The 20,964-nt window shown below is 36.5% G+C and overlaps 1 protein-coding gene across 10 annotated transcripts in view; it reads left to right on the forward strand.

The window, feature by feature from the left end:
- Positions 1-20,964, forward strand: part of SOX6 (SRY-box transcription factor 6) — a 384,457-nt gene that overhangs the window by 332,205 nt on the left and 31,288 nt on the right. For all 10 annotated transcript variants that reach the window (XM_052811160.1, XM_052811166.1, XM_052811161.1 and 7 more), the window contains one exon: positions 16,968-17,076. In XM_052811160.1, the coding sequence (XP_052667120.1) occupies positions 16,968-17,076 (109 nt within the window). The remainder of the gene's footprint in view (positions 1-16,967; positions 17,077-20,964) is intronic.

The raw sequence follows: 20,964 nt of genomic DNA on the forward strand, positions 1-20,964 counted from the left end.
TTGTCCTGAAAACTATAGAATACATTTGCATATTATTTCACACTTAAATACAAGCAGAGACATCCACAAAAGTTACTGCCATTTATTTCCAAGCTCTGTGTATTCCTCTAAGCAAATTCACAGCACCAAATGCATTGCCAGTATAACTCTCTTAGCTGCAGTAGATTAAGTACAGCAAGGATAAATTTGGATTACTTTCTCTGATACTTCATTACGTTCTAAAATTAAAAATGTCTCCTGTTTCTCAAATATCCCCAGGCTGCATCAATAGGTATGATAACTTGAAATACACTCCCTGTTGTTGAAGGATACTTACTTAGCTGCCTGTTTGTGGGATTATATGCTACTTTGTGCTGGCTTAATTGTTCTGCTTCGAACAAAAGAATAAGCATGCTAGCAGGTAAAATTGTCATCTTTTATCTCATGAAAAGACTTGAGCAAATAGTGCAAAATGGTATTTGCAAATGTTTGTTTGAAATCTGATTAATGGAGTTTGACCATGCTTATTCCTTTCTTTGTTTTCTTTTCACAAATATTCATGCAAATGGATTTTTATTTCTATGGGTTTATTTGCATATGAACATGGACATTTGTGCACAATTAAGCATTTGCTGTTTATGCCCAAATTGCTCATCCCCTGTTCATAAAAAAAACAGAGGCTTTGATGCAGCACCGACTTCAAACTCCATGTTGACCAAATGAGGAACACAGTATCAGGGAGCTCTCCCAGCCCCTGATACAGTGTCAATGCTAATTATAGATCTTTACAGCAACTCTGTGAACTCTGCAGCAATTTAATCTAGGGGTCTTGCAGGTCTTGCTACACTACGCATTACCACTGCCATCTTTTTTCTACCAATGGTATGACAGAGGCAGGTTCATCAGTTTTTCTGTGGTGTTGAAGCTAGTGGATGCAGGAGCCGATAGATAGAAGTAAAGGCTTTCCACAACCTGGGGAGTCTTTTGGCTGAGAGAATTCCCAGTTGCTTTTTTCAGGTAATTTAAGGCAATGTTGCAATACTTATCACTGAGTCAGGCATTGGAAACAATATAATTTGTCTTAGGTGACCAACTACAGCATAAATCACAAGCAGCAAAATATTGAGCATTTAAGTGCATAGTTCATGCATAACTCAAAAGTTAGATTGTTGGAACACTGACACGTTACTCATACATGTATAGAAATTGCTGATCCTCCAGGGGTAGTTTGAAAAGATAAGAAAGACTATATTTACTGGATAAATTGTTCACTGCACGTAGCTTGTCCATCTGTAGTCACATAATACTAACTCCATAAACAGGTCTATCTCAATTGGAAATGTGTAACAGGGTAATAAATGATATTCAACATCAGATTACTTGTACTAAAATCATGTTCAAGTCATAGTAAGCTGTTATAACACTACTTAAAACCTAAACTATGCCTAACCCACAAGCTGAAATTGCCCAGCTTACATCCTGAAAATCTACAGACAACATTAATTTCCCAGTATTTCACTTTTATGCCTGTGGCCTCCAACATGTTGCAAATGCTTCTGTAAGAAAGGCTGGAAAAACATATCAAATTTCTGTTCTCTTCCACTTGCTGACATTCATTAACTGAGGGAGAACATTGAGACAAGGTTTTGGAAAGATCTCCTCTTCACCTCCACCCGTTCCAAAGCAATTTGTTAAACAGCCAGTAAGAGAAGTGGACACTTGTGGTTTAATGTCAGATCTGCATTGATCAGTAGCTGGGTGCATGCTTTCACTGTTATCTTGCCAAAGGCTTCTTGAGATAGCAGGCAATGGATGCATTCTTATCACTCTGCCATTTTCTTTGCATCCTTGAGTTCAATTGCTAAGTGACAATTTCATTACATGGCTCCTAGTCAGATGAACTATCTTTTTATATATATATATATATATATATACAGATTCTTGCTTAGTGCATCCTACTTTTATGTGCTTGTTCCCTTCCATTTCTAAAACACAGGAACACTTTTTGCTATATTTCGGATGCCAGTATGAATAGAAACCATCACCGGGAGGATGTGCATTAGAACTGTACACAAAGTGAGTCACTGACACATCATGTACTGTAAAACTTCTTGGTCTGTCAAGGGTTCAGCAGGTTGCCAAAACATATTCAGTTGCCAGCTCCTTGCCAGAATTCTGTTCCTTGCCTGATGCTGCTCAAGCTCTTTGAACACTCATGAATAAGATTAGGTTGTATGGCTGCGTTCTTCCTCCCAAGGGATTCCCTTTTATCAAGGGATTGCCTGCATGACCTTTGCATAACTCCTGTGTTTTATTCTTCAATATCATGACAAGTGTCTCATTGACGAAGTGTACGCCAACTCTTTGTTTTCTTTCAGAAATAACCTAAAACTTATAAATACAAGAAAGATATTTTCCTGCAAAGTTTTGCTCCCACTCACTTTCACCCAAGGTTTATTTTTTCTCTTTCTTTGCAAGAAATGGGCTGAGTTAATATTCAGTTATAAACTGACCTTATATAGACCGGGATACCTTTCAGTCCTCTGCACTAAATAGCATGATCTGCTATGTAGGATTTCCATTCCATTCAGTGCAAAAGGCATCCGTAGTTTATCAGTATATACTTGGTACCATGCACAGGCAAAAGTAGTGAACTGCAGTATGGGAAATTTGTAGTGGATGTGTGAGTTGTTCTATAAGGGAAGGAGATGAAGTGTACTACTTGCTTGGTTTATCAAGTGATTTCCCTTTATCTCCATCCATGCCATGTTACTGTTGCTACCTGGGAATATGTGTTATGAGGACATAAAGAATCCAGTTATAATGGGGGAAAAAAAGCACCCAATTTCCTGTTTGTGACCCCATTTAAGTTCTCCTAATGTAAAGCATTTGCTACGTTGAGGATGGATTTCAGCACATGTGCCTCTCTGAATCAGGATCCACATTACTTATTCATACTTCAACTGTTCTGCAATTCCACTCCTGTGGTACTAGGAATGCTCCTAACATGGTATAGACTGTGGTTTAGGTCATGGAAGTCTCTATCATTCCCTTATCATGAGGGAGAGGGAAACTTTCTTGCAGTGTTCGCAATGACCTGCTAGCTCGGGTCTCCTTTCCTTTTGTCCCTGCTGCTGCTCTTCCCTGCTGCTTACCCTCACTGTGCTTTTGCTGGGACTCTTGTAGTGTATCCTGAAAACAACATCCTCATATTGCTGTTGTGTGTCACATCTTAATTAATTAATAGAATAGCACACAATTTACACAGTAGAATTCCCACTAACATCTTAGTGAGAAGTGAATATTATTTCACTTATTTTTACTATGTAGTGGGTATGTTCTCTATACAACTGCATTCTTGTTGCTAAATCTTCCTTGGATTTGAGTTCACAACTAAGCTAAACACTGAACATTTTCCATGAGCAAAATACACGATTTATCACCTTTTGATTGCTTGGAGATAGCAAAGGAATAGAGATAAAATTGAAAACTGCATTATAAGTGAATTGTTCATGTAATTTTTTTCTTTAATGTTTCTATTTTGTTAGTGATCAAAGAACTCATTTAGGATCAGACCCTTTTAGGCTGTGTTTTGAATCAAACCAAAGCAGGTATAGTTCCTGCGATGAAGATCTTTAATAGATTTGAAAGGCAAGCGCTATCTAGATTCCACAGGCTGCCCCTCCAGTGCAAAGAGGTTCTCGGCAACCTGGGCTGCAGCTCGCTGTCCCCTCAAGGACATAACTATTTGAGCAACTCTGCTGTAAAAATGGCAAACATGGCTTTGAAAACAAAAAGTCCCCCCTCCCCTTTTATAAAACTGGAACATTTCACTGAGTTTTCAGCATGACCCCATAAACAGCTGATTCAGAAGATTTAAAGGATTGTGGACTGTTTGTGTTGGGAACCAGTAGGTTGGAGGGTGAGGGATGGGACAGAGCTTCACTGCTGCATATAGTGTCTGCGAAACTGCACTTTGAATGTAATGCAGAGTAGGAAAGAAGAGTAAGGGAGAGCACAGATAGGAATATGAAGATCCTATAGTCTGAATGGTGGATATATAACCAGATAGCTCCAGAGTATATAGTTCTTTCCTTCCTTTTGGCATCATCCCTTTCAGTTCTCCCAATATATGTTCATTTGAAATTCCTCTTATGTCTCTGTTTCTAAACCCTAAGAAGCAGCAAACCTGAGCCTTGCTGTTTGCATTCTTCTGATATCAAAGACTCCTATCCCACTGGGGCCCTTAGCCATAGGAGAGGTTTGAGGGAGGGGGAAGAGATGTTTTTCCTCCTTAGCTGCTCCACCAGATTGAAGGGTAGGGAGGGGAGAGGGAGCAGACAGTACATTTTAGTGTTCAAAATGGAGGCTGGGATGTGACCGATGCCTGAGTCCAACGTACTGCTGCTTATCACTGCTGCTCTTAGCTGCTGTGGCAACAGGGTTGGAGCTGGGTGGAGGTTGGTACCTGATGGTGCAGAGTACCCATCCTCTTAGGGAGTCAGTGAGAGCCTCGGTCAGCCTGTTTTTGCAGAGTTCACACCCTAGAAATATCTTGTCCCATATAGCAAGCAGTGGAAGGGTATTTTTCTTTATGTTTAAAATCTGTGTTACAGATTTACAGGAAGTATTTATTTATTCTTCAAATTAGCTGAGCAGGAGAATTAGCTAAACAGAGATGGATTTAGAGATCAGCACAATGCAGCAAGATTAAAAAACCCTTTCCATCTGAATTAATGAATTTCAGACTGCTTTTCATAAACTAGTTTTTCAGAAGTCATCTGTGAAGCCTTGTATAAAGAATTTTTAAAGGTAACTTAATGGGATGGAGAAAAGGTTTAAAATTATCTACTGGGGCTGTTGCAGGAGATATTAAATATTGATTTATCTTGGAGTAAGAATCATACTAAAGAGTGAGGCTTGTAGTCAGATCAATTTATCTGGAATATAAACTGTATGGCCATATTTAGTACAATGTCAACATGAATCTTAAACAAGTAGATGTGAAAGGTTGAGCATTTAATCTAAATCAATTGACTCTCCAAATCTTCAATTAAAAAAAAAAAAATCTTAACAGTTCAAACTCAACTGCTCCTAAATGTTTCAGGTGGTTTACATTAAAAAAATGCTTCATTTAGTCAGTCATCCTATATCATAACCCTCTCCTGTGCATCTTATTGCAACTAGGAACAAAAATCCATGGTTCAAGGCTTTTCCAAATCTTAAGTTTTTAATACTTCAAACTCTCTTGAAAACCCAATGTAAATTGTTCAAGTAATCTGGCAAATAACACTGTAAGCAATTTTCTGCTACTTGCCACTGCTACTGCACTGCCAAGCTTTTGGTCAAAATATAAAAGTTGGCTCAGATTGGACTTAACCAACTAAAACTGATTATGTTCCCTTTTCAGACATAAATAGATACCAGCATGCCAGCTAGTGGTACTGGCTAAAATATTTTTCAGTATGTATAAGTGTACATAGGTCTCCAGTAGGAAATCCTTTATCTAAGTGTGACATCAAAGCAGTACATCTCAGATAATTTAAGTGTTACATTTGCTTTTGTTTGTACTGTTTTGTTTAAACATATTCATTAGACAAGAGCAGAGCCTTTAATGTTCCATGACTGAAAAATCCATCAAACGGATTTACGGCAGAGGCAGTGTGGCATAACAGCCAGCGGACTGGCCTAATGTTCAGAAGTTCTGGGTTCAGTTCTCAGCTTAATCATTGACTTTCTGGGTAACCAGAAGATAATAATTTCCCCTCTCTGTGCCTGGAGATACCGTTACCAACCTCCTTTTTAAAATGATTTGGGTACTACTAATGGTCAGTGGTAGGTATTATGATTGTCTACATATATAATAGTAAAAAGCTCCAAAATGCTGATTGCTTCCCCAGGACATTATTATTCTCTTTCCTGTAAGACACAGCTAGAAAATATGATGACAGTTATAAAGTATACAGGTATACAAACGAGTAAGGAAGGTATGAGACAGGAAATTCCCTCTTACTCACAGATTGTGTTGGTCCACAGAGCAGCAAAAATCTTCCACTGGAACGAGAAGCTGGAATGTTCCTTCAGTGAATTGCATGAGCTTTTACCTATATGTCATCTAGAGCAGATGAATGAGGATAGGGGAAAAGAGAGAAAAACTTCATTTTAAATGCAGAGAGATGTAGTAGGATGCAGTCTATGCTTATGCTGAAAACGAGGTCAAAAGTAGGTCTTAAGTGGGATATGAGTGGCTAATATGCTCTGTGGGTGAAACCACTACTTTTGAAACTCCCATTCAAGATTGGTTGTTAAGGTATAAAAGCATTTTCTAAACTGTCATTGTTGCATTGAGCTGAAGAGTACTTTAATGGATATCTTATGTGGGAAATTTGAAACAAGCTTTTCATGATAAAAACAAAACAAGGTTTATAAAATCATTCTACTTTAAACGAAAAGCTAGAGAATGGGTTTTTGCCAGTAGCATTAGCTATAGATGACTAGCAGTTTTGTCTTTGTATATTGCAGCAGTAAAACCACATAATTTTTTTTCAGCCCATAGGTATTCATTTTGCATTTAAGATGGTTTCAGGTGTAAGGGTTCCTGGATTCTGCATGAAAAAAATGCATAACCTTCAGTTACCCTTTTGAAGTACTCTCTCTTGCATTATTTTGATTCGTACTTCCTGCATGGAAGACTTACTCCTTCCAAGAGATGTAAATCTCTCCCAGTTTCCAGGAAGTACGTATTTGCCTGCATTTGCACGTCGGATGTAGCAAATGGAACCTTTTTCCTACTTTATCAGTTGCTTTTTTTTTTTTCGTTTGTTTTGATGAATTTATAGTGTTCATAAATCCAGTTTGGGCTGCTTTTTCCTTGAGTACAAACTTTAAAAACAAATTACGAGCAACTTAGTTCTGATTGTATTAGAAAGATAAGTAAATAAATAATAGCAATTTCACTGATAGGGAGTTGTTCTTTTGCCTTCAGCTAGGACATTGTTAATGCAAGGTCTTGTCCACTTGCATAAATCCTTACAGGACTGTGTTCTTGGCTTTCTATTGTCTTATTCCTAAAGAAGAATAATTCTTTTTCATACCAGAAGGCCTTCAACCTACCTGCTTCAAAGGGAAAAAGGAGTGATCAATAAGAAGGAGAAAGCATCTTTTTCAACCTGGAAAGAAGTTGTTTAATCTTTATTCTCAGATTCAGTGTAAACATATGATAACTACACACTTTGGCCCTGATTCAGTGAAGTGCGTTAGTCTGTTCTTAATATAAGCACATAAGTATTCCCCTGGAGTTAAATAGTGACTATCCATGTCCTCAAGGCCTCTGTTGGACTGGAGTGAAAGTACTCAGCACCTTACACGATTAAGGCCTATACGAGGCTGCAAGAATTTGCAACTCACTGTTTTGTTTTGTTTTGTTTTCCTGTTGACTGAAGATTAAAGACAAGAGCTAGTTGAGGTACATCTATATTATCACAGGCATTACGTACATCATACTTGATATTGTAATCATGCAAACAGTAATCTTGCCTTCCTGACATAAACAGTAAGCAGCACATTTTCCTGAGGCTGAAATTATCAGAGAAAAGCATGGCAGTGATGGGGGTACAAGAGGCAAAACACTGCATAATGATGTTGTTATCATTGTTCCATTGTCACCCATCCTTATTCTTTAGTGATATGTTTCTTTTCCCTCTAAACATAACAAAAAAGGCCCGAGTATGAACAAGTAATATATAAGCAGCAATCATAAAATGCAACCTTTAAAAAGTATACTTAAAATGCTACAAAATAAAAAAAAAATCAGCTTGATAAATACAGAAAAAGCCTACTTAATCTATATATGCACGGTATGTAATTATATATTTACATCCAGCACAAGGCAAGGCATATACTTGAAAACAGTAGCATTTGGTGGGATTTTAACTGCCTTGATTGCATTTCTAATTCTAAATATGAACATTGAAGCCCAAGTGTCTTTTGCATCACCAATTTAAACTACAGATGTCTTCCTGAAAATGGGATGGAGCAGCCATGTCTAGAGGCCTGCATTGCTTATAGAGATAAACAAAAGGTAGTAGGTAACCCCAGTGACTCCTTCAGAGGATCTGGGTTAGATAACTACTTCTTCCAAAGCTCTGGAGGATTTACCCTAATGGAGCTACTGGAGTCTATACTTACAATATACAACACTATTCATGTTCAAAGATTGCTGTAATAAAATGCACAGAACTCAGATTCAGATTTTCCCTGAACTTTAGTTCTTTAATTGTAAAAATACTTGCAAGTAGAGTATTTGAAATATTTGCTTTTAAACCTTTATAACTACTTCCCACGTGTAGAGTAGGAAAAGTGCATTTATTGCTGTTTGATAATTGATTATTGCATCATGTAGTCCATTTTTATCACAGTTTTTCCAGTATTGTTTGAGCATGTCACAAAATCTGCCATGTGCCTATCATAAGGCACAGTTGAAATGATGGAACGAAAGTATCTATGAGAACATCATCCGTCTTTCTCTTAGCTTTTATAGGTTTAAAATCAAACATACATGTGTCTCTTTGCATGTGCTTACATTTCCATATTGTTCATAAAAGAATATCATATTGCTTCTCAAGATGCTTGACCAGTGTCGTGTGTGTATGTGTGTGTGTTCTGGATTTTTTTAAGACCTTTCTTTTCCCAACTTTATGTGGAGGGCAGCTGAATTTTCTTTGTGCTGTTGAGGTTTGCAGAACACCGCAAATTGAAATTGGTGACTTCTTTTCTGCCTTTTTTTTCCATTCCAAAAAAATTGTTGTGCTGAACCTAGAATAGTTTTGCTGGTTGTTATACTGCTGTGGCTTCTTGCTAAAGCTGTGTTTTCAGCCTGGAATATATTACTAGATGATTAAGAGAAAAGGAGATTCACAGTTTTGAGGCTAGCAACCAGATCTCTGATCTTCTAAATGCTGTTCTGATTCTAATGCATGACAATACTTTTAAAGAAATTTAGTCACAAACAGAAATGTTTGGGGAAGCATGCAGATATACATACAGAATCATGGCATTGTCTAAATTTGGTAAAAGTATTTCTGTACACTTTTATGGCACTTCAATGTCTCCATTTTTAAATACCTGGTGAAAATGAGGCCATAACTGACAAGGTCCAACCAGCTGCTAAATTAAACTGAAGCACAGCAAACTGTATATTATTATTCCTCTGTAATATTTAGTCTACTGGGGAAAAAATGCTTTGCTTTGCTATGTCCTTATGCATTTGTTCTTGTAACTCAAACGTTAGAAATATGAATGACCATTCTGAAGGTCCAAGAGTAGCTATTGAATTGCTTTCATTAGTCAGTTTACAGCACAGAAAAAAAAAACAAAAACCAACCCCAAACAGTCCTGTTATTTCCTAGTAGAAGTGTATGTCCATTGTAATTTGTGTTTATTTTTGTCTGTCTCTCAAAAATGCTCATGTATGTGTTTAGTTAAAAGAAAATGTGGTTTTTTTAAATGGTTGCATTCAGATTCTTTCTAATTACAAGGTAAATAGATTTGGTCTATACCATTTACCAGTTCTCCCTTATATCTAGTGAGCAATACCTGATATTATAAAAGAAAATTAACTTCTCTCCCTAGAAGGCTCCCAGTTAATCATCTGTGGATGTTGGTCAGGAGGGAAGGGAGCAGCAGAAAGAACAAGGGAATTTCTCTTTGACCCTGACAGTTGAACAGCTTACACTCTGGAACATGAGATTTGATTATCTTAGCATGTGTTACTACAAATGTTATTAACAGTCATAAAATTATCCAGCTCTTTTAAAAACAAGTGACAGCCCAAGCTTTGGACTCTTTCTGACCTCTAGTGAATTCTACAGCCGTATTATGCAGAGTGTAAAGTAGTAACTCCTTTTGTTGGCTTTTCGTTTACCAGATGTTAATTTAATTGAATGTCCCTTTGTCTTTCAAGGACTAATGACTTCTCATCAGTCTAAGGTGGAATTCCACAGTTCGTGTGATTTTTATTTTTTGTTTTATTTTTTTTTTAAATCTCTATCTTTTAGTTGATGTGTAATTTTGCTGTATGGTGCTGTACGAATTTGCTGCTGAAACAAAGAGTTAATCAGAAAGTTCTCAGATACTGCCATGCATCATGCCTTTGTGCATGAATAAAAAGTTGGAAACCGCATGAAAGCAGTAGTTGGGTTACCACACAACTGGATATGCTTAAGTCTGAACGCTTCATAACTCTAACTACTGGGGAGTTGCAAACTTATAAATAACCTTGCAATTGGTTAAAACCATATTAAAACCATATGAACAAAGACATAAAGCATTTGGTTAAGGGGGCTCAGTGAGTGCAGTAATCCTGTTGAAAGTAATCTAACCAGGGCAGATCCATAGCTTAGGAGTGCCTGCAAGTGTGGCAATAGTTATGGGTATGTCAATACTTCATGTGTAGGAGGGCATAATATCCTACTTCGGTGGAAACATTTGCTATCTGTTCTTTTTTTTTTTTTCTTTTAAAAAATATTTTTAAATTCATACACTTATTTTTAAAGGCAAGTTTCAATGCACTGAAGTCTATTAACTTATTAGTATGTGCTGAATGCTCCCAATAACCAGAGAATTCATCTAAATCCTTCTTATTTGTGTTCAGAGGTCAAGATGGCTAGCGCTCACACTAACCAGAGGCTCTAGGAATTCTGATCCTTATAATCAGACTTCCAAAATAATTAGCTAAAGAGAGTGTTTACAAGTATGCCATTTGGGTTTGTATTTATTTGATGAATTTTTTACTTTTAGCACTCCAGTTTCAAACTTTTTTCTAGACACTTTAAATTTTGATGAAATTGCAATTCTCAATTTTGACTCCAGAACCTGGGTCTTAAAAGAAGGATATTCCATATCATGACAATCACTATGAAATTCTGTCACTGAACAACTTTGGAGTATTTTCTGCTTGTGATGGTCTTGCATATGTCACATTGTCACATGGAAGCCAGCTGAGGCTTGCCAGTCAGGCAAAGAAATTTTAGTGTAAATTCCCTGTTATCTGCTTTTAATCTCTTACTTTTCAGTTATGCTTTGAGACGGAAGAATATGTTTAAAAGGGTACCTAATGGCTTCGCTCTCCCCACCTTTTCAAGCAAGCTGTTTGCTTTGAGGCACTGTAACGTAACACAAATCTGCAGTCTGTGGCAAGGATGTTAGTCCATGCTGTATGTTCAGCATACAAAGATAGTACTGGAACAGTTTATAAACGATATAGGGGCCTTCAAAAACTGAAAACAGCAGTATGTCAGGGTGAAAATTCACTGAACTGTCCCTCTTTGGTTCCTGAGATCATTGAATTCAGGTATTTCACTTACTTAAAAAATAAAGTAAGGTCAGGCTGTGTCAACATCATGGAACTCAGCATATCCTTCATTCATGCAACCTGTAAATCAGTGGTAGGAAAAGACATACTTTGTGTCTTGTAGTATCTTAAAATACAGCATTCTTACAATAAGTTTGCCTACTTTGCTAATTTAATGTCTCCAGTTTCTTGGAGCAACTCCCACTGCTATGATGTTGAAAACAAGTTCTAGATACTCACCATAGTTCTGCAAAACCAAAGGCCTTGCTTTAATTGTAACAATAATGCCACTATTGTGTTTATCTACTTTGCCATCCAAAGAATTCCAGCAGTTGCATGCCTGCACACCAGTAGGATGATTGACATTGTTGTAATAAGGTTAATGTTTAAACTTCCCACCCGTGATAACTAAAATATCCAGAGATAAGGCTGAAAGTCAATTTGTAATTATCCCTGCTGTGCCAAGATGTTGCAAAATATTCTAAGTGGAGGGTAATTTAACTTTTCAGTCCTAGCCATTAAAAAGTAGTAAGAAGAAGGTGAAAAGCTTGGGATGTTTGTATCTTGACTTTCCAGGGTAAAAAAAAAAAAAGGTTTTGTGATTCCTCCTTATTCAAACTGGGAATAATTTTCTCTGTGTTCTACTGAAAATGTCCTTTTTATGTTTTGAATATAGTAAGTTTGCCTGTTGTTTACTGTCCATGGTACATGAAGGGAATAGATCATGGTTAGCAAATAAGCTACTAGAACTTTTAGTATGGAATAATTCAATTGAAATCCATTTCATACATAAAGACAACATGTGATAATTATTTGTAGTCATTCTAACTAAAGTACTGTCCTCAGAAGAAATAATATCCCTTCAGTCATGTGCTCTGTGGCTTCTGTGAATGACCTGTATTAATTCAGTTTCTAGAAACTGGCTCTTTAAATTAACGTTGGTAACGGCTTCCATGCTAGACTATTGAAATAAAGGGTATTACATCATTGTCCAAACACATCTACTTAAATAAAAAGTATTTGTTTGCAAAAAATATATATATTTTAAATCTTTTACACAATGATCAGTGTGCATGCCATTTTCCATTTCAGACTAAGCATACATTTCAGATGTGGAAAAAGCAAGCATGTTGAAATAATTTGAGGCATGGGTATAGTCAGATCAGTCTTGGTAATCCAGAAGGGAGGGGTGCCCAGTGTATTATTACATTTTGTATATTATTTTTCGAGATGGATGCAATCAGTCATCTTCTCGCATATGGTTTGAAAAAAAAATTGTCTTGCTGGCAAGTAAACTGTTATTTAAGTACACAATCCACAGTACTACAGAAACAGTTTTGCCAAACTTGTCCAAGTATTCTCACATCCTTAAAGATGGTATAAATATCATTTATAGCAAGCCGTTTACTTCGGACTATATGGAATGCCTTCCTGCTCCCCTGATCTAAGTGTCCCAGTTTGCATTATGGCCTTTATTGCTTCTGTTTGATGGAGTGATCAGTAAAAATTTAATGACACTATAAAATAATAAAAATGTCATTAATTTACCACGGATCTTGGATGCAGTGGTTGTAAAGTTACATTAATAAACAGAATATTTTTTACAACAAAAAGCATTGTTACGTGGGAACGTATAAATAACACACATAAATTTAAGAGCAATTTTACTGTTAGCACACACATTATTATGGAATAGCCAATAAGTGTATAAAACATAGTATATAAAATTTTATGAAAATATACTGTGCACATCAAAAATTCAGCTTTTATCCTAGTGCAGAGAAAAGCCATTATTGTGTGCTTACTGTTTCATTGCTCTTCTTTCACAAGATCACAATTTTATATTTGTTTCTAGTCATTTGAAGTTTGCAGCCTTTTCAGCGGTAGGGGCTACTGCTTCCTTTTCTTTTACTCCTTGCTTCACTAAATCATTCTTTTACCTTCCACATGTGAAGAAAGAATTGATACTTTCTGCCAGAACGTGACGGAAAAGTTGCTAATTTAATGCAAAGCTAAAAATAATGCCAAAGGGGTTGAAAGGCTTGCTTGGCGACTCTGGAAATAAGGGATAACTATCTAGCAGTCTATCTGTCATCACTGGGGCTGCTCCATCACTGACTGTGATAATATGTGAATATGATGGATGCCACAGCCTTGTGGCTCGTAACATTTAACATTCATCAGCTCTCACTAACGGGGCTTTATAATTTAAATATCTTTATTTAATATGCAACATCCACCTCATACATCATAATTTCAAAGCACTTAGAGAACCAACAGTCCTGCAAGACAGTTGAGCAGACTTTAATTTTTTCAATAACTTTTACGTTTTCTGCATGTTTGTGACTGACAACGCATAAATAAGTGCCTAATCATATCACAGAATGGAAAATTAAGATTTGGCTGCTAAGAAGAATCTTTTTTCTCTTCTTTTTCTCATATTAAAGAAGTGATTATTTTTACTGTGTGTTCAACATATAAAGAAGCACAAAGGATCTGAATTGTGCTGGGAAGAGCTTTCAGTTTTCTAGTGCAAACTCCAATTGACTGTGTTGATCTCGTCATGAGAAAGGGTTGTCAGTGTCATGTCCAAAACCCTTTTTCTGAAATTTAAATGGGAAAACTTAATGTGATCATACAGTATAACTCCATAGCTGGTACCAAAAATCAGTTCAAAATAGAGGTCCAAAATGCTTTTTCACTGGAAACAAAACATCTGCACTGTCCATAGTGGTGCACTTTATTACAAACTCACCAAATTTTTCTATTAATGTAGGTTAGGGAGGTACCAATATATCCAGTAGTTGATGTACATGTGTGCAAATATGCACGTGTAGGTAACGTTTGTTAGTGCAGTAATGTATAGCCATTTACTTTTAATGAAGGTATGTCTTTTTTTGTTCATATAGGACTATTGTGTACAGAATCAATCTTCCTCTCAGTCATTGCTCATACTAGGAAAAAGGTATACTTTTAAAGGATTTTTAGTGCAAGTAACTATTCTCTTTGGGATGAATTCAAGACGGGAGCAAAGACAAATCCCATAAAAAAGGATTGGAGCCTAGTGGGACAAGTTTCCTCTCTAATAATAAATTTCATATGAATTTGCTGTATTTCATGGAACTGTAAAGACATCTACTAGATAAATACATTATTAGTCTTGAGGAACATTTTTCTATTTTTTACAGTTCTCTGAATTTGTCTAAACCCAATGCAAATATTGAAATTTTTTTTGCGATCACTATGAAGATTCTTTTCAGTAAAAAAGCAAGCAAAGGAATGACTTTAAAAGGCATTTCAAACACTTAAATATAGCTAGCTTTGTTACAGGTTTTTATGAATTAGAAGAAGGGGGTTATGAAATAAGTATATCTCCTTTGTTTGACAAGAGCAGGCATTTTTATGCTATAAGTGCTTTCATTTTACTGTTCCTGAACCTTATCATGTAATTTTCCATTTTCTCCTGCCATGTCAAAATATTGATATTCTATCAGAAACTTTCTTTTTTTCTTCTTTTCTTTTTAACAGAATATTTTCTGGTAAAATCAAAGAGAATGAATGACTAGAAAGATATTCCAAATGTGCATATTGATATGTAGCAGGGTCTGTTGATTTTTATAGCAGAAAGGTATTTCTCCTTCTAAAACACACTTAAGGGCTGTTCTTCCAACAATACTGCAGGTGCTGTATTAACATCTTTAAGAAAAAGCTTTTAGCGCAAATATTTTGGAAGAGGCAATATATGTGCCAAAAGCTGTTTTCTTAGTACTGATCTTTGTTTTTATCTCAACTGCAAATCAGCCCTTTGTAATGGAACACAGAATCCTTGACAAATTTATTTTTTTATTCTGTCTACCAGTAAAACAGATCCCATCTTGATGATTCAGGTGTATTGTTACATTGCACATCTCTCAGTAAAATATTGGGCCTCTAGTGTTGCAGTGCCTTTCTGCAGTCACATTTCATTTGTAACTCTTTCTTTTCTCATGAGTTCCGTTGTATATGTAAGCTCCTTCATCAACCCTAGATTTTACAGAAGAAAATAAGTTAAGAAGTTAACCATAAAAAATGCAGGTTTTTTTTTTTTTTTTTTTTTTGACAACTGGAAGATTCTGAGAAACTTTTAGAAATGCAGTTAGTACCTGGAATGCCTCAGCTGCATGTTGTGGCAAATCCAGTGTCAGGTTGTGCTTTCTCATCTTCCTCTGCAAATTAAACAGAAAATAATTAAAAAAAATCCATGGCTGAAGGAATCAAAGAATGAGGAATCAAAAGAATTCCTTGTTGTTGGCCTGGTGGGGTTTTATTACTGAAAGATAACAATAATAGAAAATAATCACATTGGAAAATGGAAGTATTGGGAGGTGGAGCGAATGAGGAGTCAAGGCCATAAAGTATGTTTTGCCCTTAAGAACATTTCCAAGTTTCTAACCATCTTGCAGGAGAGAAGCTCCTAATGTTTTCTTCTTATGTCTAGTATGCGCAGCACAGAACTAGGTCATTGAACAATAGACTGAACAGCAATCAGCACTCTACTTCTGCATAATGCATTAAGTATAACATGGAGAAACTGTTCGCAGAGCTGAAAGCTGGTATTTCAAGTCTGTAAATTCAAGCTGACATGACATTTAATATTGTTTCATAGTAATGAACAACAAGGTTTCATTCATTCACAAGTACAACATAATGCCAAGTTTAGTCTGAAAAGGTAACAACAAGGCAAGAGGGAAAACATGCTATGTTCCTTCAAATGAGAACACTAAATTAATGATAACCATTGAACGCTTTGCTACTGATACACAGTACTACAGAGACTACTATTGTGAGACAATATTACACTGTCATTTATAGCGCCCTTGTCCAGCAGTTGATTGAGGAACTGGGCTAACACATAAAATACCTTTCAGTTTCCACTTTCTAGTTCCAGGTTTCCTATGGAGGTCTCCAGCTCTCAAAAGCTTTCTGTTTTTCTAGGAGTGTGCATTCTTTTTCTTCTTTTTTTTTTTTTTTAATCTCCTTAGGTTCCCTATCCACTGACGTACAATTTAAATTCCTAGACAAAATAATAATATCACTTCTGTCATCTATTATTCCTTCTTTCAAATACTTGTCTTTGAAAACCTCTTGCATAAAATTCAGACTTGTGTTTTCTCAGAGGTATGAATGCAAACTTGAATCTCATAGGGGGGAAAAAGTGCTTTTTCCATTAAATTAGCAGTATATTTTAATACAAACTCTTCTTTCAACTTCTGAATTTTCATGTCTCCCAAATGTTGATTGTCTTTTCCAGTTTAAGTTAGAAAATAAGTGGAGAGGCAAAGTGAGCAGCATCGATCAGCACTGTTTGCTGCCAAGAGTGTTTTGTATTTGCATGTACAATCGTTTATGCGTTATGGCAGCGCAGATCAAAATAATCTCAAAGTTTTGGTATATGTTTCACATTTAAAACTGATTTTCATAAATGCAAACATTCAGAATCTGTAAAAAATTGTCCCTGAGTTAAAATTCTAATTTAATATTCTCATTATTTGTTCAGATATAAAAAAATAAGGCCTGTATCAGTGCATACACATATGCACAGGCATATAATGAGAACTAACCTATATGGAGCATTAAGACTACTTCTGTTCTTTTCCAGGAAAGAACAAGGTTTGAAAATTTAGGCCCACAGTTAACAGGGAAACCCAATGAAGATGGAAAACTGGGCCCTGGTGTCATCGATCTTACAAGGCCAGAAGATGCAGAAGGTGAGTTGCAAATTTGACTCTGGGTTATTGAACACTGCATCACAGAATGATATGGCTGAAATGCTGCCAGTGTCATAAGTACTGTCTAGCTTACATCCCAGGTAACACTTGAATGATGTTTTTGTGAAATTGTAATAAGTCCATAGCAAAGGGCGGATACATGAAAAGGACTGTATAGACCCCTAAGCCCTTCTGCAACGCAACTATTTTTTTCCCCCAGCAGCTGTTACAAGGCAATACATATATATTTTTTTCACTGGTTTTTAAGGATTTAGCAGCTTTGAAGAAAGTTAGAGCTCTTTAAGTCTACCCATCAGTGCACTCACAAACTATTCAACATATAGCAAGCACAATTTTATTGACAGGCAGCTGCCAAATGATAATGGAAAAATATTTCACATTTTCTATATGAAAATGTTTTTTTCATTATATAAGCCTTCAGTGCATTTGCACTGATTTCAGTGAGAGTTCTATATATCAGGCATACAGTGTCAAGCCACAGGTGGAAGTCAGTGTTTATCAAGACCGAGTTTAGTCTCTAGCAGGGTTACCATGCATGCTCTGGAAGTGGATGCCACTGGTATCCTCTCTACCCTATGATACATTAGAAGAGAACAGGTAGATAGATAGGAACCCTACCAGTCACGGTAGTAAGATTAATGTACTATTCAGATAGAACATTATGCAACATTTTGCCCCCTCAATTTACTTCTGTTTAAGAATCATTTTGCTCTTTTTTTAACCTGACAAGTTCTAGTTATGCCATTGTTCTTGAGAAAAGGTTAAAACATCTCTAAATTTTTCCACTAATATCCAAGCATCTGACAGGTTCAAAATTTGCTTTTTTTCTTGGATCAAAAGAATAGGACCAATAAACTTGTGGTTGTTGACAAATAGGGCTATTTTCAAATGATTCTTGAAATACTGTGACAGAATTTTTCTGATAAAAAGGCATTAATATTTTCTGTATAGAGACATATTCCTGTGAGCACATTTTCTGTTCTGTCTCTCTGTGACCCAGAAATAAATGGTCCAGGTAAGGTCTCATGAATTGTCCCTTCATTTTGAAGTCTGACAACAACAGCACATGTAAATGTTATCTTTTCTTTACTGTATGGGTAGTACATGATATGCCTGTGATAAACTATCTTAGAGCCCTGATTCTCCTTGCTTGCCAACCAACATACATTATCTTTAATCAGTCTCTAGGCAAACCAAAAAAGCTGAATTTCAAAGTATTTTGGGCAAGGACTTGTATACAATGGAGAAGCTGTAAGTTCAGTTCTAAGATGTTCCCTTATTGACTCACCCATACAGAGGAATAGTTAACTCTCAAATTTAATTCAGCAAAATATTCCTATTTATTGGCTTAATATCATGATTATCTTGTCACATGGAACTGACACATGCACCAGGAGAACATGCTGACATGTTCTTTGCTTATTTTTTTTCTTTAAGTATTTTAACATAGTCAAGATTTCAGGTCTCCATAACAGTAAGATAAGATGACGACTGAAGCTCATCAGCCATTTATTACAAATAATATTCAGAAGGAGGCTAGCATGTTAATGAGATACTTCATATTTTCCATATATATATATTTATATTTAATAGTTCCTTATAAACCAATAATTTCCAGGTTTTAATTTCTAGGGAGCTGTTATTTATGAGCTTCATTTATTCATCCTTTATAGGATGTGATTGGCCATTGTTGTATTGTCTTTAAATAGAAAAATAATGAACAGAACGTAGGTAAAAAATAACTTTCAGACAGGTGTTTTGCAACGATTATGATTTTTTTCTAGAACAAAGGAGTTAGGAGATACATGGACTTTCAAAAGTACTTGTTGACTAATCAGTTATTTATAAACTGCTTTGTAACGGAATTTCCATCCTGTGGCAACTTCTCATATTTCAACATGTTGAAGGATATATTTTTCCTCAGTTGGGATGAAAAGTTGCAACAGAATACTTACAGATACAGAGTTCCTAGTTCATATGACATCAAGTCCCTGATGACTTTCTTGGTTTAGCTCATTTCCTTCAATTCATCCTTTCTCTTTCTAGTGTCCTTAATTTAGTATCTTGATACACCTCGTGGTACTGACAGCCCCCCCCGTTACTGGATAGTGCAGAATGAAGCTTTGACATATGTAACCTAAGCTACAGTGATATGTGCCAGTTTAAGGACAGCGTACATGTCTTTCTAGAGCTAGTGGGGCAGTTTGAGGCATGGTGTGTTGCCACATGGGAAATCTGAGTTCATGAATGGATTCAGATTTCCAGACTTTGTTTAGCAGCCAAGAGATGTCTCTGGAAAAGAGGTGCTGGACGAATACCTCTGCTGATCTGAAAAAAAAGTTGGCAGGAGTTCAAAACTGAGCTGCTTATTTGTCCTTCTAGTTGTAGACAAGGTGAATTTGGATATTAGTTGGATATAAAAAAAAAGACATTCAAAACATCACCCAAGTTTTGCCCCTTATCTTTGGCAAGCTAGCTAAGAGATGACACTTTTAGCATGGCATCAGTTAGAATCGAAGTCCATTGAAAACAGTGCTGCTGAAATATCAGCGGTTAAACTGTAGCCTGATGTACTGTACCATGCTACAGATTCTGTTCATCTTCAAGAATATTAATGCTAATTGTCATGAAACTAATGCAGATCTTTCTAGGTTTGCCATGTCACAAAGTTTTTTATTTGTGTTGCTATTATTTTGTGCTTCCATACGTGTCTGTTTCAACACTGCATTACTAAGAAACTTGACAACTTATTCTTTAGAATCATGGAATCATTTAGGTTGAAAAAGACCCTTAAGATCGAGTCCAACCATTAACCTAACACTATCAAGTCTACCACTAAACCATGTCCCTAAGCGCCACATCTACATGTCTTTTAAATACCTCCAGGGATGGTGTCAACCGCTTCCTGGGGCAGCCTGTTCCAGTGCTTGATAACCCTTTCAGTGAAGAATTTTTTCCTAATAACCAATCTAAACCCTCCCTGGTGCAACTTGAGGCCATTTCCTCTTGCCCTATCACTTGATACTCGGGGAAAGAGACTGACACCCACCTCGCTACAACCTCCTTTCAGGCAGTTGTAGAGAGTGATAAGGTCTCCCCTGAGCCTCCTTTTCTCCAGGCTAAACAACCCCCATTCCCTCAGCTGCTCCTCATAGGACTTGCTCTCTGGACCCTTCATCAGCTTCGTTGCTCTTCTTTGGCCTCCTCTAAAAAGAGACCTTTGTTGCATTTTAGTGTGTTGCCAAGGTCACAATCTCAACTGAATGTCAAAAGTTCCTAATAGCCATAGTCATATTCTTTGAAGACTTCATGTGTTTCACACCTTCCTTTCTGTTTTGTCATTGTTACTTTCTTTTAATCTTTTTTCAATTTTTTTTTTTTTTTAGTTATCATTTCAGTGCAGGTTGCTGTAGACATCTTTAGATAATATTCATGTATTTTGTTGTGTGCTTTTATGCAAGTAACAGTCATATAGAAAATAAAGATTTCTGAAGTAACATATTGGTGGTCAACTTTTGACCCCCTATCTTTCTTCATCAGAAATAAATCCAGATCTCTGAGGTCCAAGTGCAGTTGTGACAGAATGAGTGTGTGCCTGTTAGATCTGTCAGATGGTTTTACTCCCATCACCAGAATTTTAGAATGTCAGAGTTATGAAATTTACTACATTAGAGAAGATATATTGACTATTTGTAGAGGGCTTTTTGGGGGGGTGGTGGGAGGGAGAGTGGTGTAACAGATTTATTCCTGAGCCGAGGACTCCAAATTTAGTCCCACTGCTGGCCATAAACTGGGGGGAAGTGCAGTTTGGGCTGCATCCTGATCCCCCAACTGATCTAGACCAAGGGGGCTATGGAAGTGCAGTTC

Source organism: Harpia harpyja, chromosome 16 (genome assembly GCF_026419915.1).
Source record: "Harpia harpyja isolate bHarHar1 chromosome 16, bHarHar1 primary haplotype, whole genome shotgun sequence".
Taxonomy (NCBI): Eukaryota; Metazoa; Chordata; class Aves; order Accipitriformes; family Accipitridae; genus Harpia; species Harpia harpyja.